The 26523-nt window shown below is 34.2% G+C and overlaps 1 protein-coding gene across 1 annotated transcript in view; it reads left to right on the plus strand.

The window, feature by feature from the left end:
• Positions 1 to 26523, plus strand: part of ttc38 (tetratricopeptide repeat domain 38) — a 40080-nt gene continuing 13557 nt past the window's right edge. The window contains exons 1-11 of the mRNA XM_056478177.1: positions 1 to 225; positions 5037 to 5114; positions 5211 to 5292; positions 5778 to 5949; positions 6485 to 6658; positions 7004 to 7079; positions 8860 to 8979; positions 10420 to 10479; positions 11388 to 11426; positions 15398 to 15479; positions 25674 to 25839. Of these exons, the coding sequence (XP_056334152.1) occupies positions 196 to 225; positions 5037 to 5114; positions 5211 to 5292; positions 5778 to 5949; positions 6485 to 6658; positions 7004 to 7079; positions 8860 to 8979; positions 10420 to 10479; positions 11388 to 11426; positions 15398 to 15479; positions 25674 to 25839 (1079 nt within the window). The 5' untranslated portion in view covers positions 1 to 195. The remainder of the gene's footprint in view (positions 226 to 5036; positions 5115 to 5210; positions 5293 to 5777; positions 5950 to 6484; positions 6659 to 7003; positions 7080 to 8859; positions 8980 to 10419; positions 10480 to 11387; positions 11427 to 15397; positions 15480 to 25673; positions 25840 to 26523) is intronic.

Here is a 26523-nt window from a genome sequence, read left to right on the forward strand (position 1 = left end):
CGAGCAAGATTTGTGTGAGAGTCTTTTTTTTAAGTGAATCGTTCCACGGAGAACCGTCGATTCAGTCCAATTTGTTGAACCAAATCATTCAGAGCCGTTTTATGACCCGGTTGAAATGATTCGAGGAGAACACTCGAGTCAGTTCATTGCTCACACAACTCGGCCAGCGCCTGAAGGAAGCAACTGTCTGTCAGAATGCACGCTGCTAGTTTCAGAGATTGCAAAGTAAGTTGGAAATTTGTTATTAATTAGCAGTTTCTTGTAGTTATTGTGCTAAACCTTTACGTGTTTCTTTGGATAAAACACAATAACGCAATTTCTCTTTAGAAATGTTTCAAGAGTTCGCTGCACCAAAGTTATTGTGATTGACGTTTAGTTGTTACTGTATATTTTGTTTTATTGGACTACTAAACATGTGGAAGAAAAAGCTTTCAGCGTGCCTGCAAATGTACATCGGGGGCAAACAAAAAAAGTCACGTACACATTGTTAACAACAATGTAACATTAACGTCACAAAAACTAAGACATCTATGTAACTGCACACTGTAAAAACCTGCAGTGACAGTAACGCTAATCAGCTTTTAGTTTGTCATCAGTTTCTAGATAGTACTTGTTTACAAAGGGGTAAGTGAATTTCGACATTATTTTTTGTAAACACCGTTTTTGCTATCTCATGCTAGTCTTTTTAATGACTTTCCCTCCTACCTCATGTTTTATATATCAGCCCTTCAGACATGAGCTCAAATACATATTATAGTTTTTATTTTAGTTACAAAGAGTATTGGCACCTGTTTTAAAGTCAATAGATTTTTTTTAAATTCCAGAATTTGAAATGATCTTATATTTGTCATTAATTTGACATGTCTTAATTTTGGAGAGTGATCACATTATAAACCTATTAGAATTACAAGACAGATATTAAAAAAGGACCATCTCCAAAAAGCAGTACAGTTTCAATGCACACACTTGCAATCAGATATCATTATCAAATATAACATATCATCTCAAACATACATATGACAACCATTGAAATATGTCTCATTATTGGTTTTCTGTTTTCACCTGTAAAAAAATTAAATAAAAATAATGTATGTAACAGGAGGTTGACATGAAATCAGGGCACAGAGATAAAAAAAAACAAAATCTATATAAAAAAAGAAAAACATGTTTGTAAACCAAAAATATGACTCAATGATAAGTCTAAACATATGTAAATATAATTTTGGTATAATTATTTTATTTGCAAATTAAAAATCCTTCTGAAAATAAGAAATAAAAGCAAATGACTGACCAAAAACGTTACCTTTGTTAGCATAAATACACTTATTATTATTGAAAATAGTATTTACTTGATTTAATTCGATATAATATTTCTGAAAGAATGCATAGTATTATGTTTGACATTAATGTATTTGTTGTTCTATCATATCTATATATCTGATTATTTTTTAGAAACACAAATTTGGTGGAACGACACATTTACTAGCATAAGTAAATGGTAGTATTATATAATGACATAAAAATACAACATTTTATATAAATTACCGCACACTGTAAAAATAATATCCGTTAGTTAGCAGTTTTTTTGTATTTCGTGTTTCATGTTTTTTATTTTTCCCCCTTTTATTAATGTTTTTCGAATTGCATAATGCATGCTTGATCTTTCTTACAGCAACGTTTAACCTTGAAAGGTTTGAAAAAGTGACTTTTATTAACATTTTAATAGTTTTTAGTATGGCTGAACGATATTGGAAAAAAAAACCATTATGATATTTTATTTTATTTTTCTGCAATACATATTGCGATATTGAGTATAATTTCACCAGATGAATGGCTTTATTCAGAAAGAATTTGTGGTATAATAAGATTGAGTGGTATAAAGTATAAGTGGTATACAACTAAAATGAACAGTGCATTATACAGGGTGTCCGCAGGGTCTTAAAAAGTATTAAAAGTTGATAAATCTATTTAGAGAGATTTAACCACCTCAGCTGACTTCTCTCAATGTGGAGGAGCAGCGCTCTACTCTGAGCTCCTCCCGGGTGACAGAGCTTCTCACCCAATCCATGTAGGTGTGCCCTGCCACCCTTCAAAGCAAACGAAAAGGAAACTCACAGCCGCTTGTATCCGAGATCTTGTCCTTTCAGTCATGACCAAAAAGCTCAAGACCATAGGAGAGAGTAGGAACGTAGATTGACCGGTAAATCAAAAACATCAGCATTACTGGTACCGCTCCACCAATCCGTCTGTCAATCTCACGTTCCATCCTTCCCTCACTAGTGAACAAAACCTGAGATACTTAAAGTCCTCCACCAGGGGGTCAGGACTTTCCTCCAACCTGGAGATGGCAAACCACCTTTTTCAGGTGGAGCACCATGGCCTCAAGCTTTGAGTTGCTGATTGTCATCTCAGCCGCGTCACACTCAGCAGCAAACCGCCCCAGTGCATGCTGGAGGTCCATGTTCGATGAAACCATTATTATTATTATTATTATTATTATTATTATTATTATTAATTTGATAATTAATATTTTAATCAAATTTTCCACCATTGAATTTTTTTATTGATTATTATAGGCCTAAATGTTTTCTATTTTACTAAAACAGTATAAAATACAAAATTAATCACATAACATGAACTTCAACTTTTAAACAGGCTGCCAAAAGCAGAAATAACAAACAAAATAAAATACACATTTCATTTGCAATACTTACAGAATGAGTGTTTTAATTACTGTTATCTAATAGGCCGAAAAGTTTATACTTTAAACTTTAGCTGAGCAGAAATCCCTAAGAATAGAATAGAATTTAATAGAAATATCTTTAAAATCCATGCTTCCAATTTTCCATTTGGTCCCAATCAATTACAGAAGGTTAGCAAGTTTTGTTTTTTTGCCTCAGATGTAGTTTATTGTCTGATGAAAGCCAGCGCCAATATTTCATTTCTCTGGATTATTACTTTTATTTTTATAATAGTGGAAATTCACTAATTTAAAAGTTTGCTTTCTAACTGGTTCAGTTAGGCATAAACCATGTATTTTAATGAGATAATCCGCAGCGATGGACCTTTGGAAATCTGTTTCTGATTCTGATTTGGTCGCGCAGTGTCTCTGTTAAGCCTGTTTATACTCGATGTGTCCGCTAGTTAGCTTGAGTGCACGCAGCAATGTGACATTATTGCTGTGTTTGTGGATGTTCGCTTTGGGTGCGCGCGACATGATTTCGGCTGGCGGAGCGCACAATTTTTTTTGAGAATCGAGAGAACAGTTTGTGTGGCGCCGCGTTTGATTTGAGTTTAATATGAACAACTTTGAAGAGATTTTGTCTGAAACAGGTACGACTGTACAGACATCTTTATGATCTGTGATCATAGAGATAACCAGATGATCAATAATTCTTGGCTAGAAATTGCCGTGGGAAAGGAGGAAAGTTTTTTTTTGTTAAAAAGTTTGGAAAAACCTGAGGTATGAGTCAAAATAGGTCATGGCAAAAGTGGAGACCCAGGTACACAATTACAGAAATCTGTTTTTCCACCAATCATTAGTTTTTCACTGATGTATATATTACAATTTTGAATTTAAAACAATTTAATAGTTACAAAGCTATAATTAAGGAACAAATTATTTCTTTGATAACTGTAAAGGAATATTTGAACCTGTCGGTTTACAATATACTGATGCTCTGTTTTTCTAGGCTTTATTGGTGGTAATGATCATATCAGCAATGTTGGACCATTATTACCTTTTTAGCATACGTATAGGATAGAAACTAGCCAGACAGCAATGTGTGAATTGTGGAGCAGGCTAAATCTAAAAAAAAAATCTGTATTTTTTTAGTAGGTGTACTTTTATTTTGCTTTTACTCTTGCCATAATAAAAATATAATTGTAGAGCAACCCATGTTCTGTTGTCATTAAGGTTTTAATAAACTTTAATAGGTAAAACTCTCCGAGATCTGAACTAAAGCAAGTGATGCATAAAAGTTTCATTTGAAAAAAAATCTTGAATGGTTATAAAAATCCTTATACTTATTAAAATAATTTAGAAAAATAATTTGTTTAAAAATATTAAACAATATTAATGATATAACCTATTTCTCTGTTTATCCGTCTGACTTTACGGTCAGTTTCTTTTGACCGCCCCGGTCGTCTTAAAGAATATCACAATGGTGAATGCGGCAAGTATAAAAGCCTCGTCCATTTCGCAAGGTGCACGCGCAGTCAGTGGAGGTGCGCAATGCGGCGCTAGGCGAAAGTATAAATCCAGCTTTAAGGCCAGGATTGTGTGGGCACGCGGCCGAGACTGTGGTTCAGTCATATAAACAGCATAATTCCGCCTATCCTAACGTCTCTTACTGCACGTTAATGAATTTTACTTTTTGTTCTACAATGCTTGTTTGGTTAGCCTACCTTGACCGTTCTCGCGTAAAACTGAAATAAGGAACTGGGAAATAAGGGACTGTCATGGGGGAAAATGGGGCATCTGGTCACATGTATGACTAAACAGGGCTACTCAAAACTGTGATTGAGCTACAGCCACTATGAGCCAGTTTTTTTTAACAGCAGTGAGCCGAAAGAAATACTACTATATAGCGATAAGCAAAAGAATGCGAAGAGGCATTGCCCGCCTCATAGCCCAAATTAATTCTTTAGCTAATCAAGGGCCAACTCCTTCTGTGGACCATGGGGCTTTAGCCCTGCCTAGCCCTTACATTAATCTGGCCCTGTCCACCGGTACATTTTCTGTTATTTCTCTCTATATATTATTTCTTATACATTAAATTATTTCAAACTAGTAAAATGTTAATAAAAGTCACTTTGTTAAACTGTAGAGCTGAATATTCAGCGTAAAAAGTTGACAGAGCACAGACCAACATCCAAAATGCAATTCACAATCATAAATAAACGGAAAACACTTGTGAATCACAAAATACACAAAACTGTTAACAGATATTTCTGACAGTGCATGAGGGCCACAACAGTAAGTCAAGCAATATTGTGCAAAATGTATGATCTGTGTTGTGATCATGTGTCATCAGGCCTGGCAATCTGACGGTCTGCCGCTGTCCACCAGCAGTAACGAGGCCTGTAAACTATATGATGCTATACTGTCTCAGGTACAGTACATATACTGTAAAGACTGATACTGATGATGACTCAGCTTTTTGCTTCTCTGTGTAAATAACCCGAGTATCCGTGTCTCTGGTAATCAGTATGTGACCTGGCGTAATGATGAGACTCTGGGGGGAATAGAAGGCTGTATTACCTCCATTAAAGCTGCAGACCCGGACTTTGGTATGTGGGATTACAACACTGAGTGTTTGAGTCTGTCAAAAGTCACTGTAAAAAAGGTTATAAATGCTAAATTGCTTATGGAATAGGCGTATATGTATTTATAGATCTTAAATGTATGTATTTAAATACTCAAAACACACATTTTTTGGCCCTTTTTTTGTTTTAAGCTCATAATTGCACATTTTGAGTCTCAATTCTTTTCTTCTGGGAAATGTCTGAAAACTATTTTTAAGTAAGTAAGTAAATAGTCATATTTTAAGAGGAAAATATAAACACTCAATAATTATAAGGAAATTAGGCAAATCATTAAATAATAGTTTGTTCTGTTGACAATAAAAAAAATATTGCTTAAAGGGACTTATAATATGGCTTTAAAACTGCTTTTATTCTGGCCGAAATAAAACAAGACTTTCTCCAGAGTAAAAAAAATATGATAAGAAATGCTGTGAAAAATTCCTTGTCTGTGACTGTGGTGTGTGCTGCAGTGATGGGTCACGTCATCTCTTCTGGACTGGAGCTGGTGGGCACTGGAAGCTCCGTCCTGCGGGATGAGAGATTGGCCAGCGCATTGAGGAGGACCGTGGAGCTGGCAGACACTCAGGAGCTCACATCCAGAGAGAAAAACCATGTGAAAGCCATCCAGCTCTTCTCTAAAGGGTCAGTTCACTTAAATTAGACCTTTATGTTCAACTGGTGACATTATGAACATTTGACACAGTTTTTTTATCACTCATTTTGAACCAAGCTGCCTTTGGCCTGCAAGCACTTACTGTATGAATCGGTTCTTTTTATAATTCATGTTCACTTTACTGCATCCTTGGGCGGGTAAGTGTGTGACTATCATATGAAAGTTACAACATGACTAAAGTTCAGCTTTTATACAGTGGTTTCCCTGTGGTTTTCTGTCAGATGATGACTTTTAAAAGAGGGAAGAGAAGAAAGATAGATAGATAGATAGATAGATAGATAGATAGATAGATAGATAGATAGATAGATAGATAGATAGATAGATAGATAGATAGATAGATAGATAGATAGATAGATAGATAGATAGATAGATAGATAGATAGATAGATAGATAGATAGATAGATAGATAGATAGATAGATAGATAGAACGAACTAACTATATATGTGGTTTAAATAAATATGAGAGAATATTTTCTGAATGAACTATTGACTGGTCTGTTTCAGAGCCCTACACAAGGCCTGTGAGGTTTGGGAGTGTATTCTAGCAGATCACCCCACAGACCTGCTGGCACTGAAGTTTGCCCATGATGGATTCTTCTACCTGGGTGAACAGACTCAGATGAGGGACTCGGTGGCCCGGGTGATGCCCCACTGGAAACCCCATATGCCCCTATACAGGCAGGTGCTCATGCTCCACTGATGCCAGTCTGAATGCTGCCTCATGCTGTATATTTTACCATCTGATAAATATTGCATTGCATAAAGAGCTTGTGAACTGCATTCTTTATTTGTCATTTCACATTTTTTGCTTGGATAAATTTGTTTGTTTTAGTGTTTTTATTATTATATATGTTTTAGTTTAAGTGAAATAATTGATTTGGTTTTCTATGACTTAAATATCATTTTGCTTTCTGCTTTATAAAATATTTTCATGTGATTATTGTCATTTTTTTTAATGTATCATATTTTTTAATCATTTCATTATTTAATTTATAATGCTTTTTATTTTTGATTTTGTTTTAGTTATATTAAAGGGATGTATTCCTTTGGACTTCTTGAGACTCGTCTCTATGATGAAGCTGAAAAAATGGCAAAAGAGGTACTGTTTGTTTAGTTGCGTATTAAATTCATATTTTTTATTTACATGTTATGTCATATTAGTTTATCAAGCATACATTATTAACTCCATTCCGATAAACCTGTTTTTCAAGCAGTGCTTTTGGTAAAGAAACATAATAATATCAAATTATATCGAAGCCCAATAACGTTGTCCACAGTAAAATTGGAACCTTTAGTGACTATAAAGGCTGTGGGGAAAAAAGGTTTAACCTTTTGCCCAGAATATTAAAAAAACCTGAAGATGCTTAAGTTTGTTTTAGGATGAGAGTAGAGCTTTTGCTCGAAACCCTTCCAAACTATTGGTGGTGATGTCTGATGTGTGTGACCCATTGGTGTAGTCCTAAACAAAAAAACAAATTTTAAATGAAAGTAGGCAAATAAATGACGAAAGTCAATGATTCTTTAAATCATTAGCTATATATATATATATATATATATATATATATATATATATATATATATATATATATATATAGCTAATGATTTATATATATATATATATATATATATATATATATATATATATATATATATATATGTATATATGTATATATATATATATATATATATATATATATATATATATATATATATATATGTATATGTCTGTCTGTCTGTCTATGGGTCATGGAGGACCATTCGTGTTTCCCTATCTACTGTTTCCTCGGTGCACCCCTCCTTATCACAGCTGCTTCCTCCAGCGAAAATGCAGCTCTTAACGAACATTTCGCTATGTTTATTTCAAAATTAACTATGAAAATGAAACACATTACAGTGCATGTGGCATTAACCATAGCATACATTCATGCACAGGATTAAACACAGTAACATAACCACTCAGTGAATGTACTCATTTTAACTGCATATCAGAGTGAAACATCACGTGTTGTATCTTATTATTTATTTGTCCTATTATGACTTATATTATGATAGTGAAATATGTAAAATAGCCTGTACATTTTTATGTTCATATTTATGCCATTTTTAATTGATAAAGTTATATATATATATATATAAGTTAATATAAAGTTAATATATATACAGTGTGTGTGTGTGTGTGTGTGTGTGTATATATATATATATATATATATATATATATATATATATGTATATATATATATATATATATATATATATGTGTGTGTATATATATATAAAATAAAAGCATTTTTTATATATTTTTTCGAACCATTTTAAGGTCAATATTATTAGCCCCCTTAAGCATTTTTTTCGATTGCCTCCAAAACAAATCATCATTAAACAATGATTTACCTATTTACCCTAACTTACCTAGTAAAGCCTTTAAATGTCACTTTAAGCTGAATACTAGCATCTTGAAAAATATCTACTAAATATATTATTTACTGCCATCATGGTAAAGATGAAGTAAATCAGTTAGTAGAAATGAGTTATTAAAACTATTATGTTTAGAAATGTGTTTTAAAAATTATGTTTTATTAATGTGTTCTCTGTCAAACAGAACTTGTGGAAAAAAAATATAAAAGAATTCAAATGTAACAGGAGGGCTAATAATTCTGACTTCAACTGTGTATAACTTCTCTATTTTTTGTTAGTATTTTGAGCAAAAGATGAAAAGCTTAAACAAGAAATACTTTTTTTTTGCTCATGTTTACTAATGGTGGCATTATTAGTAGCAGGCGTTTTATTTTAATTCCTCATGCAGAATAAAATAAATGTAAGTCCTGCTCTCTTTGTTTTAATCCATAGTTCCTCATTTTTTAAATGCATTCTTCCTATAGGCTCTGTCTCTGACCCCAGAGGACGGCTGGAGTGTCCACGCTGTGGCTCATGTCCATGAGATGAAAGCAGAGGTGGACAAGGGCCTGAACTTCATGGCCTCTACAGAGAAAAACTGGATGGTCAGTATAAAAAAGATCATATGAAGAGTTCAGATGCAAAACCCTCTAAATCCATTAGACCTCTTTTCTTGTAAATGAGCATTTTCTATCAGGCTCCTATAATTAGGTTCAGAAGTTTCATTTTATATGTAATGATAAGGTTATTAGCTAGTAAATAATAATAATTAATTAAATAAATAAATAATAAATAATTTTTCAAAAATGTCACTTTAGACAATTCTTTGTTATTTAACAAGGTAGATTTTTATTTGTGTCAACAAAAGCTAAATCCACTTCTACTTTTTATTCAAAACCCTCTAAATCCACCTATTGGGACAAAACAGTGTATTTAGTTGTAAAAATTATCATTAAAGATGCAATTAGAAATTATTTCACCAAACATAAAACACATTACACAGACCACCTGAAAATATATAAATCTGTCAAGTAAGTAGCGGTTCATTCTGTTGTGGTAAACCAGGGAAAATGAATGAATGAAATCTGTAAAGTAAATGCATTAAAACATTAGACATTAATTAAACCTTAATAATCTGTTGTCATTTCTGATATTTGAGAGTTAGATTTAATGTAAGGAGAGCAATGTAAATATTGCAAACATTGTAAACTAAGCTTGAACTAAGCTATTATGAAGTAAAACAAATAATGTATAGTTTTATACATTATATTTATCTTTTAAAAAATAGCTTGAATTAGCAAATAAAACACAAGGCAGGCCTACCGGGCAAAAAGGGGATGTCTCTCAGACAATTTTAGAAGCTGTTATTCATTCATTCTCACCATACTTAAGGTCTTGGTCTCTTGTTTATCCTCATAGCATCCATGTGGGATAAACGAACGGCATCTTAACCCTGTATTTCGTGAAATGCAGTTACTGTTTAATGTATAGTAAATCTGACTCATTCAAAGTAGCGTCGCTGCGCAAAAACATGTTATGAATGCATGTTACACTTCCGACTGTACAGTGTGTTTTCTTTTTCTTATAATGCACAGTTTTGAGGTAAGGGATGTTTTCATTTGCCAATCACAGGCTCATCCAGTTCATCAAACTCCGTCTTTTAAAATCGAAAGCGGAATAAAACGCTCTCCAGAAAAGCCGCTTATCAGCGCGCTGCTACATTAAAAACATATGATTCGATTCGCACCTTCTGATTGGTTCTCGTGATAGAGGCTTTTGCTGTCAAAAGCAAGTGGCGTTTAGCGGCTTTTGCCAACAAACAGTTATTTCTGAATGCGCTGACGCTGTGATTTGGCTGAATAGAAGCAAATATATTTGTTGATGGTGTACTACATGCCTAAAGCATTCACTCAATGTCATTATTTTTGCCGTTAAGTGGCTTTTGCATCTGAACTCTTCATATAAAATGTATCAAAATATATATAAAGCTTGTAGCATATTGTGTTGTAAAGCATTAAGGTATGTGATGTATTGTACTTCTCAAGGTGTGCGACATGTTGGCGTGTCATAATTACTGGCACTGGGCTCTGTATCACATTGAGAAGGTAAAGAATCTGTTTGTCCGTCTGTATCTATCTGTCTGTCTGTCTATCTATCTATCTATCTATCTATCTATCTGTCTGTCTGTCTGTCTGTCTGTCTGTCTGTCTGTCTGTCTGTCTGTCTGTCTGTCTGTCTGTCTGTCTGTCTGTCTGTCTGTCTGTCTGTCTGTCTCTATCTATCTATCTATCTATCTATCTATCTATCTATCTATCTATCTATCTATCTATCTATCTATCTATCTATCCATCTATCTATCTATCCATCTATTCATCTATCTATCTATCTATCTATCTATCTATCTATCTATCTATCTATCTATCTATCTATCTATCTATCTATCTATCTATCTATCTATCTATCTGTCTGTCTGTCTGTCTGTCTGTCTGTCTGTCTTTCTATTGTTCTATCTATCTATCTATCTATCTATCTATCTATCTATCTATCTATCTATCTATCTATCTATCTATCTATCTATCTATCTATCTATCTATCTGTGTCTGTCTTTCTGTCTGTCTGTCTGTCTGTCTGTCTGTCTGTCTATTGTTCTATCTATCTGTTGTTCTATCCATTATTCTATATTTTATTTTATTTTTTCCCCTTAAATGATTAACTCTGTAACATTTAAGTAAACACTTCATTTAATTCAACTTGATGTGGACATCAAAAAAGGCCATTTTCTGTTTTTACCCTTGCATGTATATTTTAAATGTATAAAATACTTTATATCATTAATTTAATCCTTTGCTGCTGCTTCATTTTTTGTTATGTAACTGTTACTGACATGGTTACGTAGCCATTACCGACATTTAAAAAATAGATGGTTGATTAAATATACATTATTTGCTAATTATTTATATGATATTATCATATTACTTTTATTAATTCATTTGAATATGTCTTTCCTCTACAGGGGAATTATGAAGCAGCTTTAGAGATCTTCGATGAGCAGGTCAGTGTACTTCTACTTTTAACAGTCTAACATTATATTTATTAACAAAGAAGTGACATGGTAAAGCCATAGTTTATTTAATTATTTTTTCCATTTATTATAGTATTAGCATGGTGTTCTTTGAAGTGCATTGGAGTAGCATGTAAACCAGTGGTGCAGGCATATAGTACAACATTCGCTATATATCAAAGACAGTGGCATCTGATACCACCCAGGATCTAGTCCTGCTACTTTTTTCAAGTGCAGGATAGATCTTGTAGATGCGTGGTGAATTTAATTAGTCACACCTGGGGGGACAGGGAGTGTAAATCCTGTCTTGTGCTCCATATGCATTGTGACAGATTCAGGCTGGTGAAAGTTGAAGTGATCTAGACAGGAGCATATGGATGTCGAGCCAAGTTGCTTCCAGGGCAAAATCTTCAGACTAAACTCCCCTGAACTGTCAAGAGGCCATCATCAGTATTTACCCTATTTTTTGCAATTTGGAAGTAAGCTACTTTCTGGGATTGTTTTAGGATTTCTGATTCATTTGAAAAACTTGGTAAACCTGTAGCTTTTGAAGTAATTTATGGACTTAAAAAAGGCAAGAAAACGCATTGCTTTTAAAGATATTAGTTGACTTAACTTGAAAAATTGAGTAAACACATTGCTTTTAAAGCGATTAGTTGACTTAAAAAATGGTTTAACCTGTAGCTTCTGAAGAACTATTGTAACGTTACTTTAAAAAGGTGAGTAAATGCTTGGCTTTAAAAGTAATTAGTTGACTTAAAAAAGGTTGAATAAACCTGATGCTTTTGAAGCAGTTAGTTGATTTTACTTAAAATTGGTAAACCTGTAGCTTTTGGGATAAATAATTGACTTTACTTTAAAAAGGTAAGTAAACATATTGCTTTTAAAGCAATTAGTTGACATAATAAAGTTGGTAAACCTGTAGCTTAAAATCTTTTAACTTTAAAAAGTTGAGTAAACACATTGCGTTAAAAGTGATGAGTTGAATTTACTTAAAAAGTGAGTAAACCTGTTGCTTTTGAAATAATTAATTGACTTTACTTTAAAAAAAAGGAAGTTAACACGGTACTTACTTTAAGTGATCAGTTGTCTTTACTGTAAAAAGGTGAGTAAAAACGTTGCTTTTTAAGTGATTAGTTGACTTAAAAAATGGGTAAACCTGTAGCTTATGAAGAACTTAATTGACTTAAAAAACACATGGCATTTAAAGCTATTAGTTGACTTTACTTTAAAAAGTGGGTAAACCTGTAGCTTTTGAAATAAATAATTGACTTTACTTTAAAAAGGTGAGTAAACTCATTGCTTTTAAAGTGATTAGTTGACTTTACTTTAAAAAGTTGGTAAACCTGTAGCTTTTGAAGTAATTAGTTACTTTAAAAAGGTGAGTAAAACTGTTGCTTTTAAAGCGATTAGTTGAATTTACTTAAAGTTGGTAAACATGTAGCTTTTGAACTAATTAAATGACTTTAAAAAACTGAGTAAATTTATTGCTTTTAAAGTGATTGGTTGAATTTACTTTAAAAAATGTGAGTAAACCTGTTTCTTTTAGAGCAATTGGTTGACTTTACCTAAAAAAGTGGGTAAACCTGTAGCTTTTAAAGCAATTAATTGACTTTACTTAAAAAATATGATTAATTTTTTAAAGCAATTAGTTGACTTAATAAAGTTGGTAAATCTGTTGCTTTTGAAGTACAGTAATTAAAATCTTTTAACTTTAAAATGTTGAGTAAAAACGTTGCATTTAAAGCCATTAGTTGACTTTACTTAAAAAGAAAATCCCATTGTCTTAAAATTACTAAGTTAATTAAGTTAATTAACTATGTACGTAATTCTAAATATTACGCTTATTTAAAAAAAATAAAATAATAAGGGTTTACTTGCTTTAAGTAGCTAATCATTTTCTACAGTGTACTTGCTCTGCAAACCAGTATGTTTATGACAATAAATAAAAATGTAAATAATATCATAAGAAAGAACCAGTTTACAACATGGTCAATATGGAAATCCTAATGTTGAGCTCAGTCAAACTGAAATTACAATCAATAATTTCACTTTATATCATAAAAGATTGCAAATGTTTTGTGTCATTCATTCATTAATTTTCCTTCAGCTCAGTCCCTTATTTATCAGAGGCTGCCACAGCTGAATGAACCGCCAACTATTCCAGCATTTTGTTTTACCCTTCCAACCACAACCCAGTGCTGGGAAGCACCAATACACTCTCGCATTCACACACACTCATACACTATGGCCAATTTAGTTCATCCAATTCACCTATACCGCATGTCTTTGGACTGTAGGGGAAACCGGAGGAAACCCACACCAATATGTGGAGAACATGCAAACTCCACATAGAAATGCCAACTGCCCCAGCCGGGACTTGAACCAGCAATCTTCTTGCTGTGAGGCGACAGTGCTAACCATTGAGCCACTGTGCCACCCTGTTTTATGTCAATCCCACTCTATTTCTTATTTATCTGTTTTCAGTCTTCATTAGAACACACTTAAGTAGAATAGGTTATATTTAGAACCTTGTTAAAAATGTAGATACACTGTAATAAAAGCCATTACCAATCATTGCATAACTTGAAAGCTCAGTTATATATAGACGAGAAGTTAGAGTATGTTCACATCTCAAATCTGCGTGGTTAGAGGTTTGTGGACACCAGAACGATCTGTGCTTGTTGAAAGTTTAATATTATTATGGAGTCGGGCATCCCTTTGCTGCTCCATCTTCCACACTTTTGGGAGGGCTTGACATTAGTGTTGTAGAGCTTGAAACAAGTCTTAGTTTTGTCTTGATATTGAGCTCATTTATTCTCAGTTTCAGACTAAGAGGACTCAACTGTGGATTTTATTTTAAGATCGTTTAACTCCCACAACTGTTCTTTTTTGTGTGCATTTCAGAGCAAAACATTGATGTTTTGTTACTGATGAGTCCGCTTTGAACAAATAGTATGAATTTCTGATTCAATGATTTATCAAATGATTTGATGACTACTGTATATAGTTAATAGTATTTTGTATTTAAATGAGGGCTATCAGTTGCTTTTTTTAATCTAAAAAATTGCACAATAAAGCAAACAATCAAATTAATCACAAATTAATTGCATACTAAATTTGACAGTACATTTTTTTACCCCCAACAAGTTTGTTATTTTAATGTTAAACGCATAAATTATGAAATTAACATTTATTTAAAAAAAGAAAATTTTTAAGCCAAAACATCCATGCTGTTTTAAAATATGTTTTATTTAGATTTTAGGTAATATTTGGACATTGACACAATTCTACTGTTTTTGGGTCTATACACCAACACAATGCATTTGAAGTTAAACAAGATGTGCTTTAACTGCAGACTGTCAGCTTTAATTTGAGGGTATTTACATCCAAATCAGGTGAATGCTGTAGGAATTACAACAGTTTGCAAATGTGCCTCCCACTTGTTAAGGGTCCAAAAGTAATTGGACAGAATAACAATAATAATAATAAAGCCAATAAGCATTTTCTTTATAATCTACCCCATTGGCAGATTTTTTTTACTTGTTTTAAGAAAAAACTCCCTTACTTTTTAAAACAGTTTTTAAGACAATATTTTTGCTTGTCTAGAAAATGCTTCTTGATTTGGACTAGAAACAAACAAAAAACAAAAGAAATGCATTTTTTGCCTTGTATTAGATGCTTTCATAAAGTAACAATATTATTTCAGTTAGATGAATCTGTACGCACTTACTGTACCAAAAACCATCTTATTGTGTATTGGTTAGGACACTCACATAGTTTTTGCAATAGTTATCCTTAAAGTAGTTAATTTTCATGTAAACAAATGTTTTTATTATTAGATGTAGCTGATGTATGCATGTGTGTAAAATTAAATTGACCCATTAAATTTATTAAATTAAAACTTTAAAATATGTGATATGGGATATTACATGATATTTATGATGATAAAATTTCTCCAGGTTTCCCGGCGCTGTGTGAAATCCGGAGCCATGCTGGACATTGTGGACTCTTGTTCGCTGCTTTACAGACTGGAGCTGGAGGGTGAGATATAATCTGATCTCAAAATGCAGATTAAAGAAAACCAATATACCTTGTTGAGTCCGAACAGGAGCAGAGAAATGTTTCTGTTGAGTCTGTTTTTGTTTGGAATCCATCAAACCGGCATGTGCATGCTGAATCATTTGCATTTGACAGTTTAATCAAGGCAGGTAGTGTCTAAAGTTTGGGTTGGGACATGTGAATCTGCTGTGCTGTTGAGGAGATGATCACTTGACCGCTGTTAGTGAAACTCTATTGGCAGTAAATAAACTCTAACTAAATAAACTCTATTTATTTATTTATTTATATATATATATATATAAATTGGATCATATAGATACATATTATACATATTTTAGGTGGCACAGTGGCTCAGTGGTTAGCCATGTCACCTCACAGCAAGAAGGTCACTGGTTCAAGTCCCGGCTGGGCCAGTTGACATTTCTGTTGGGAGTTTGCATGTTCTTCCTGTGTTGGCGTGGGTGTTCTCTGGGTGCTCCGGTTTCCCCTACAAGTCCAAAGACATGTGCTATAGGTGAATTGGGTAGACTAAACTGGCCCTAGTGTATGGGTGCGTGTGTGAACGGGAGAGTGTATGGGTGTTTCCCAGTACTGGGTTGCGGCTGGAAGGGCATCCGCTGTGTAAAACATATGACAGAATAATTGGTGGTTCATTCCGCTGTAGCGACCCCTGATAGATAAGGAAGGAAAATTAATGAATATTAAAAAAAACATTTTCTCAAATATATGCATGCATGTGTGTATTTATATAAACATAATAATAATCGTGATACATTTTTGCCCACCACTAGTCTTGAAATATTGTGTGCGTCAATAAAAAACGTATTATTTAATTAGTACAATAATTTCATGAATTATTTACTTACATCAACTAATAATGAGCAACATGCAACATTTATTAATCATAGTTCAACTTAAATCCATGCTTGTTAATATTGATTAACGCTCTGTGAGTTAACATTAACTAACAAAGTACAACTTTATTTTCATTGACTAATATTAACAAAGATTAATAAATACTGTAATAAATGTATTGTTCCTTGTTTGTTCATGTTACAGGAGTTAATACATTAACTAATACAGTGTTCTTGTTGTGTTCCCCAAAACGTCTTAGTAAATTACTCAATTTTGTATTTCGAATTTAGAGTTGTTACTCGGCCAGACTAATAATTTTGCCGCCACCACCGCTACAACGAAAATGTTAGGAATGTGTGTTTGCTGAGATTCACCACTAAGTGGAGCCATCAACTTTGGAATGTTAGAGTGTAAACATGTTATTGTCCCTCATTTCAAGAACACTCTCAAAAATAAAGGTACGCGAGCTGTCACTGGGGTGGTACCTTTTCAAAAGGTACACATTTGTACTTAAAGAGTCCATATTGGTACCTAAAAAACATATTAGTACCATAGACTGTAAAATATATGGACGGAGTATCCGTGACGTCACCCATAGGTTTTTGAACACTGCAAAAGAAGCTACAAGTAGGCGCGGCCAACCGTCGCCATTTTGTTCGCGCGTCATCGCACCCACGGCGGGATACCAAACAAGGGCAAAGAGGCGGAGAGTGAGCGGATCTACAGAGACCTGCTGGCACTTTGCTTAGACCTGGCAGACAGACTTTACTTTGGGAGAAACGCTTGATACTTTATTACCTGCGACTCGTTTGTGTTCTGACCACATGTGCTTGGCTGTACACTATATCAATAAAGTGTTTAGACTTTTAAAAACACTGCTGTAACACATTGAGCCACTAAGCGTTGCTCTTATGACGTTTTTCAACAGGATAAAAACGCGAATTACTTCCAAACACTTCAGATATAGTGTGTGTGTTAGTAAATGCAAGACTATTGATGAACTCCAGGCATATCACTGTATGACAACACTTCAGATGACTGTTCTAGAGCCTACAGCTAATCAATCTGTCACATTCTGGAGTGCTTTACAGCTCTAAAGAAAATAATTAATGATAAATGATCTTAAATAAAACAAATACATTTATAGAGATGGTGTATAAGTATATAACTTTACTCACATGGGAAACGAGGCCACATGAATGGTTTGTGAGCACAATTAAGTGCACACAGCATCCCATATCATCTGAAAATTGTAAGAAATAAGTCCAAAAGGCAGCTGACTGTGTAAAGCCACATAAAACAAAACAAAAATATGATGAATATACCGAGATCAGTGGTTAATCTGCCGGATTCAGCTGAGGTGAAGTGACGGCAACCAGCGAGACCTAGCTGTCACTCAAGTGGCCACGCCCTTAATTATGCAAACTTAATATAACCTAATATAAAGGAAATGGATGAGTTATAAAAAAATTCACCCCCTCACAGTTGTCATGGAGGGTAATAATAGCTATATGAACCAAAATCGTTCTTTGTACCAGGCTGTAAACACCTTTTTTTCTGCTGTAAAGTTGGCCATTCTAACAGTGGGCTCAAATGAAATTTGCTCTATTATGGAGCCAGGACTAGCGGAATTTTGATGAATTGCAGTTTCAGTTACTTCCGTATTGGCTTCCCGAGGGAGAGCGGGAGGTTGCCGCTTGATTAGTACCTAAAAATTTAACAGGAACACTTTTGTACATTTTAGGTACTAATGTGTACCTTTGAGGTACCAATATGGACTCTTTAAGTACAAATGTGTACCTTTTGATAAGGTACCGCCCCAGTGACAGCTTGTGTACCTTTATTTTTTAAGAGTGTAGGCAATCAGCCTAGATTCAAATAAAATAATGCAGTTAATACAATTCGTATTCACATAAATGATTTTACTTTGGACAAAATAAGCTAGTAGAGGAAAAGGTTAACGGCTACATTTTTTGTAGTAAAAAAGCAGGTTTGCTAAGCTATGGTTTAAGCTAATGGTCAAAGCTAATGGTCTAATCCAATTCAATGACCTAAGGTAAGCTAAAGGTTAAAGCTAAGTTAAATGCTACAGTTTTTGTAGTAAAAAATAGGTTTGTGTACATTTATTTTGTCCAGTTTTTCATTTGAAATTATGCATGTGAAATGAGGGAGGCCGTGTCTGTCATCTAAACAAGTCTTGCTAAATATGTCTTTTTTCATCAGGCCTTAAAAAAGGCCTTAAAGTATGTGCATTGCGTACAATCAAATATAAAGCTATATTCCTGTATATAAAGTGGAGGTCAAACTTGGAGAACAATTTATAAAGCCTTTTTTTCAGAAATAATGTGATTTTCATCATTTAGAAGTTGAAGGGATTTAAGTTGTGGTTTAGTATACTAGTAGAACAGAGTATTTCAAAATAAGCAATTTCCTTCAACAAAAAAAATCAGTAACACTTTATTTTGATGGTCCATTTGAGTATTAGTAGACTGTCTGCTTAATATCTGATGATACTGCTCCTTCAACAGACATTTAACTGACTATAAGAAACTTTCCAAGTACATGTTAACACCCTTTAACACCCTAACAGTCTACTTATAATCTAATGAGATTTAGTTGACATGTTAATGCAATGTAACAAACGGACCATCACAATAAAGTGTGACCAAAACATCTTTATTTTGTGGAAAACACATCAAGAACAGCACAAGGAGAGATTACATCTAAAGTTTCTGATGGTTAAATTAGTAGGAAGTGTACAGACCATTGTTTTGAATGACTTTAATTCTCTTAAATGCAGAGACACGCTGTATACGAGACAGATGCTTACTCCATTCAGAGCTGAAGCGGAGTGCAATTCCAGCTGCAGTATTGCACCGATTGCCCACTGAGATTGCCTATTGACATGTCCTTTTGTGCATTTGTCTTTCATCGACAACCAGACAGTTTGGAGGACTTGAATGAGTTATTGACTATAGTGAAGTTGCAATATTCTAGAAATCACAGATTTGAAACTTCCAGCTTCTCTTGTCTTGCTTTGGCTGAAGGTTTCATCCCTTTGCCCTTCATGTGGAGATCCTTCTGTCGGAGGGTTTTAGTCACTTTATAATAGATCATCGTCTTGCAAATCAGAGAAACTGGAAAATTCGACACTATCGCAATTCATAAGTTTTTGATTTAGTGACTAATTTGTATGTATTCGTATGATCTCATTTGCTCATCCCCAATGATGGTTGGGTGTAGGGGCGGGGTTTGGTGTCACGCCTTTTTAAATCGTACATTTTCATACGACTGAACTCAAATGAATTTGTACAAATTAACCACTAAACTGACAAAATGTAAAATAGTTAAGTTTCCTTGTAAGATCAGGCTGGAAAATCAGGCTGCCAGTTAAATTAAGTTTATCAGACAATTGAAGAAATTCCAACCAGGGGTGCATTTCCGAAAACCATGGTTAGCCAACTAAGGTTGCAAGTTGCGTCGTTACAAACATATTTCGCTGATTTGACATTTCTCAAATCTGTCGTTCCAATAAACATTCGCAAACTGCGTTGCAAAAACTTGTATGCTTGCAACTACACCTCTAGAGCTGTAGTTAGAAGCATAGTTCCTGGCTGTGTTCTATTCCCAGTTATCCCACCTATGCCCTATTCCTTTCCAACGTTCCAACATTTAAACTTGGAATGATAAAAGAAAAAAGCATTAAAGTCATCTCTCTTAGGTGTAATTTAATTGTTTTTTTTCAGTTTAGTTTTAGCGATCTTCATATTGACAATTGCACTTCCATCTTAATGCACTTTAAAAACATTTACAGTATGCCATTTTGAACGCAGCCGTGGCTCAAGACAAAAGCTATAGATGACTTATTATTTAAAAACGGAATTTATGTTGCGTCTCCAAAGCTTGTGGAAACAAAAATATATAGAATATGTTAATGCTTTTAATTTATAGTAGGTTATTTAATAAGAAATGTATCTGTACTGTATATGACGTGGGCCTGTTGGTTAGAACATTTCTGCATTGGTTTGAATGTCAAATTGTAAAAGTAGACTTTTTAGAAAAATAAATAAACAAACAATATCCCACTTAATAATAATAACAATGAATTAATAATAATAATAATAATATTAACAACAATGAATTAATAATAATTAATATTATGAAGGAAATTTTTATTTTCTTAATAAATTTCCTACTGTAAATTACAACCATCTGCCTAACGATTTATATGATTTATATATGAGATTATAATACATGTTAGCTATGTGATTTTATGTTTTAGAATAGAATATGGTATATTCTCCATAGTTTTTGTAAAGGAAACATTGGCCCTATGTGTCATGTTTATATACATTTCAATTAATATGGAAAACGAGTGCATGTTTTTATCAAAACTAATATTGGATTGTTTTAAATGCGTGTATGTGTGTAAAACAATATAAATTTGTTGTAAAGTGAGCCTATTGTCAAAAAGTGGAGTGGTTCCATTAAATTGCTCTTTTAAAAATGAAAATTGCTAAAATTAAAGTTGCTCACTAATACTGGATTGTTTTAAATGCGTATGTGTGTAAAACAATATAAATTTGTTGTAAAATGAGCATATTTTCAAAAAGTAGAGTGGTTCCGATAAATTGCTCTTTTGAAAATTTAAATTGCTCAAAAAAATTATGTTTTTTTTTCCTAAAGAAGTTGTTACTCCACCCCGTTTAGAGTGTCATTATGGACTTTTTACGTTATAACTAATGTGGTTTAAACGATGGATCTGCGACAAAGCAACTACGGTTTTGGGGAAACACTCATCACTACATCGTTCTTTTCCCTAACGATGCACCATACTATGATAGTTAAGCTACGGGTTACGTCATTGTTTGGGGAACGCATCCCAGATTTACACTAATCACTTACAGGAATCTGAATGTGTTTGATTTTGATCAGGGTTTTGTCCTTAAAGGAATACTCCACTATATTGAAATATTCTCATTTTACAAATTTACAAATAAACAGTTGAGTTTTACATTTTTTTTTTAATCCATTCTGCTGGTCTTTGGGTCATGCATGAGCACTTTTAGCTTATCTTAGCATAGATCATTGAATAGGATTAGACCGTTAGCATCCCGCTCAAAAATGACCTAAGAGATTCAATTTTTTTTTTTTATTAAAGCTTGATTTTTCTGAAGTTACTTCATGTATTACAAGAGATAGACAATTAAAAGTTGATATTTTCTAGGTTGATATGACTACAGTACTACAGTACATAATCAGTAACTTTCCTGGTATGTCTTGACAGCAGCAGGCTTAATAATATTACATTAGTTCCTTGACAATTATGCTGGAATGAAAGCATATCATAATATAAAATGGCTAATTTTTATTTTCATGGCATGTTTTAGAACACAATGTAACTACAGAAAGATCAAGCTACAAATAGAGAAACTATCAAAACTCTTTTTTTTTTATCAAACCCCAAGATGCTAATGGTCTAATCACATTCAATGACCTATGCTAAGCTAAGCTAAAACCTACCATAAATTGATTTTAAAATGGTAAAACTGTTTAACTGTTTGTGGGGAGTTGTAAAATGAGCCTATTTTCAAAAAGTGGAGTGTTCCTTTAAAATTGCTCTTTTACACTCAAATAGGACTAAGTAGTGACATTAAAATAGGAAATTATTCTCTATTCTCCATCCCCACACCATTATTTCTGATAACTGAAATTAGTTTTGCTGCTAAGTTCCATTAAAAGTTCTTTGTTTGTCTTTATTTTTCTTTAAAGATCATGCAGTCGCATGAGGAGACTTTATAGTACAATCTTTATTGTTCAGTAGGTGATCTAGGAGATATTTCCTCCTCTGGGACATGAGGATTGCTGACATTCCTCAGCGAAGATAAATGGAAGATCAAGAAGAGTTCAAGCTTTCCGGTCTTGATTTTTAGGGTGAAGTGGTTTGAAAAATTACTTGCTTTACAAAAAACTGCTCTTGCTCTATTTCCTGCTTTATTTAGCACAGTTGAAGAACAGGACATCATGAGCTGCTTTCAAAGATATCTTTAGGGGTTTAACTGAAAGTATAGTTAGTTTTTAAAAAGCATTTTTCCCACTGTATGTTACATTGGGACAACTTTATTGAAACATTATAGAATTATACAGAAAGGACATTTTTAAGCTGATTTTTATCCTAGTAAAGACAAGTTGTTTTAGGTAAACTAGTGAACGTGGCAGATGCCTGGGGTTTACAGAAATAGTAACAAACCTAATATCTTTGATCAGATGTTAATGGATTTCATTCATTCATTCATGCATTCATTTTCATCTGCTTTTCCGGGGCTGTGTCGTGGGGGCTGTCTTAGGAGAGAACCCCAGTCAATCTGCCTGTCAATCTCATGTTCTATCCTTCCCTCACTCGTGAGCAAAACCCCAAGATTCTTGAACTCCTCCACCTGGGGTAAGGACTCTCCTCCAATCTGGAGATGGCAAACCATCCTTCTGCAGTGGAGCACAATAGCCTCGGACTTGGAGGTGCTGATTGTCATCCCAGCCGCGTCACACTCGGCAGCACATCACCCCAGAGCATGCTGAAGTCCATGTTCGATGAAGCCAGCAGAACAACATTGTCTGCAAATAACAGAGATGAAATCCTGTGGTCCCTGAACCAGACACCCTCCAGCCCAAGGCTGCACATAGATATTCTGTCCATAAGAATTATGAACAGAATTGGTGACAAGGGGCAGCCCTGCTGGAGCCCAACATGCACTGGAAACAAGTCTGACTTAATACCGGCAATGCAAACTAAACTCCTACTCTGTTAAGGGTTGTCTCGTCCCTGTATGAACAGAGCGCCTCTGACCCCATACTCCCAGAGCACCTTCAAGAGAATGCCATGAGGGACACGGTCGAATGCCTTCTCCAAGTCCACAAAACACATGTGGACTGGTTGGGCATACTCCCATGAACCCTCGAGCACCCAGGTGAGGGTATAGAGCTGGTCCAGTGTACCACGGCCTGGATGAAAACCGCATTGTTCCTCCTGGATCCTAGTTTCAACCATCGGCTGGATCCTCCTCTCCAGTACCCTGGCGTAGACTTTCCCGGGGATGCTGAGGAGTGTGATCCCCTATAGTTGGAGCACACCCTCCGGTCCCCCTTCTTAAAAATGGGAGCCACCACTCCAGTTGCCCAGTCCAGAGGTACTGTCCCCGACCTCGAGTCGACAGGGTGGAGCTCTGGGGGTTATTTTATTTTTAATTAGGTGTAGTTAGTAATTGTTACAATTATAAAATCATGAAACAGAGACCCGAATTGCATAGTATGAATAGTACATATTATGGCGTATGACTTTTACGGTGGATCAGAGAACTAAATTAATTTGACTTTATACTTTTAAATTAAATAAAATGAAATAGAGCACAGATGTTATATTAGTATATAATTAATACAATTTCAAAATTATTAAGTGAATGTCTTTAATTAGACATGCTTAAAACAAGAAAATATCCTCAATATTTTGCATTCACAGAATATGCAGTGGTGTTTATTTAGGAATATATTACTGTTATGTACTGTGTTAATAATTTAGATTTCTCTGTAGTTTGCAAGCATGCAAAAAAATAACTCCTGACTCTGCAAACTCTACAGCTCTACATGCTCAAATGTTTTTATGTTTGTTTGTTTTTTACTGTGCTATGCTAATTCACAGGACAGACTACATTTGAACTCAATACATGAAAACAAACGATCCTGTGTTCACATGCACACAAAAGACAATGAATAGAGTAGAAACCTGGAGAGAAACTGGCAGCAGTCACTGAAGCATCTCTATCCATCTGGCTGATGTGGCTGCCAGTAGGCATGATTTAGAATAAAGCAGGAATCCCCAAGATGCAGTGGTTTACAGTTGGATGTTCAGCCGAAATTCAGTTTTTTCTGTAAAATTTGAATTCTTTTAAAAATAGTTCCCAAGTGTTGTTTAATAGAGAGATTTTTTTTCAACACATTTTTAAACATAATTTGTTTAAAATTTTTAATAAACAAATTTTAATAACTGATTTCTAATGACCAGTGGTGGGTAAGTTACTTAAAAAAAGTAAAATTTACAAATGACTGATTACTTTATGTAAACGTAATCAGATCACTGATTGCTTTAACGTTACTTTTAAAACAAATAAAGTATACCTATAAAAATACAAAATAAACTGCAGCTCTTTTAATAATTTAATATTCACTCAAAAAGATTACAATAGGTTGATCACAGCAGCTTGACCTATTCAAAAGACTAAAAGAGTTCGCCCAAAACTTAAAATTCTCTCATCATTCACTGGCTTCAGACCTGTTTTTTTTTTTCTTTTTTTAATAGAAAAGAAAAAATCTGGATACCTGTAACCACTGTAACCAAAAAGCACCACAGTGTTTGGATGTTCTGTGTTTGTCTGAGGAATTTAGTCAACCTAAACGTACATATTCCAAAGTATGAAGCTGATTGGTCAGTTTTTGTCACGTGACTCGCTGTTTTCAACTGAGTGCACCTCGGAAATGCGAGCGCATGCAATATGCGCTCCCAATATAGACATGCATGCAAAGGATGCGATATTTGAATGGCCCCATAAGCAGTTACACTTCTCTTCACATTCAGAAGATAACTTCAATCCCGATCCTAGACAAAAATCCAGTTTAGGCTGAGTTGGGCCACTGTGTGTTTGGGTGCCGGTGTCCTCCTTGGTGACGAGTATTATGTAGAATGCTTTATGTTCAAGTGCTTGAACAAGTTGCTGGTTGAGCTAAAAGCAGTCGAAAGTTCTTTAGAGACTGAATTTCAGAATAATATTTTTGTTTTTACGCTCAGTGAAATCAATGTAATGTTTGTATTTCCATTTGAAGAAGCAACCACTCTCGAAAGCAGCCATTTCAGCTCACGTTCTCCAGCTATTTAAAAGCGTATGCTGATTAACTGAAGTTGCAGAGGAAAACTAAATTTAAAAGAAGCATTTTTTACTTCCACAAAAAAATAATGTCACGTAAGTAATGCAATTGTGTTGACTTTAACTGTAATCACACTAGTTTAAAATGTAATTCATTACAGTACTGCATTACTCCAAAAAAGAATACAGTAACACATTACACCCAACTCAGCTAATGACCAATGTCACAATTTTCACTTGTTAGCTAAATGTGTGTGTCCTAATAGTGTTTTTAGCAATGTGGCACATGAATATGACGGTCAACATCTCAAAAAATGTGTTTTGGTGCCCCTTTAATGCATACATTTATGTGCTGAATGGACAAAAGTGGTGCAAATTTGTTTTTGTGTGTTTCTGTGTTTTCCTGCAGGTGTGAGCGTGAAGGAGCGATACCGGGAGCTGCTCCAGGTCACCCAGCCCCATTCAGAGGACCACACATTGCTCTTCAATGACCTGCACTTCCTCATGGTTTCACTGGGCAGCAAAGACACGGGCACCACTCAGCGCCTGCTGGAGAGCCTGCAGGAACTGGCTAAGTGAGCACACATTACATAAGCCACTCAGGAGACGACAGCATAGACAGCTTCTAGAGCTGTATACAATTGTAGAGTGTCTTCAGGCTTTCCGTATGTGATTTCTTTAGACGTTCTCCTGCTCTGGGGAAAACTAGCATTCTTAAGCCTTATGTGCTGTTCCACAAAAGTTTTCATTCACTCTGGGGTGATTTTGAGTCTTATTTTGGCCACAACATTCTCTGTGTTTCAGCAAATGGAATGATTTTTGGTGACACATCTTTTGAGACACATTTTGGGAAAATGCTTTGAAATATGGAGCCAGATCACTCTAAAAAATACTACATTTACAAAATAAATTGATGGTTACAAAATTCAATTTGTAAAATCAAAACACGATTCATAAGTACAACACACTATTCATGAATTCATAAGTAAAAATCGTCAATCGTCATCCTGTTTTGAGTTTAAAAATTGGATTTGTGCATTTATGAATCACGTTTTGAAATTGCAAATTGGATTTGTGTGTATTTTTGCATCGTGTTTTGAATTTACAAATTGGATTTGTGTATTTATGAATCACGTTTTGAATTTATTGGATTGGATTTGTGCATTTATGAATCACGTTTTGAATTTACGAATTGGATTTGTGCATTTATGAATCACGTTTTGAATTTACGAATTGGATTTGTGCATTTATGAATCACG

Source organism: Danio aesculapii, chromosome 18 (assembly GCF_903798145.1).
Source record: "Danio aesculapii chromosome 18, fDanAes4.1, whole genome shotgun sequence".
NCBI classification, from domain to species: domain Eukaryota; kingdom Metazoa; phylum Chordata; class Actinopteri; order Cypriniformes; family Danionidae; genus Danio; species Danio aesculapii.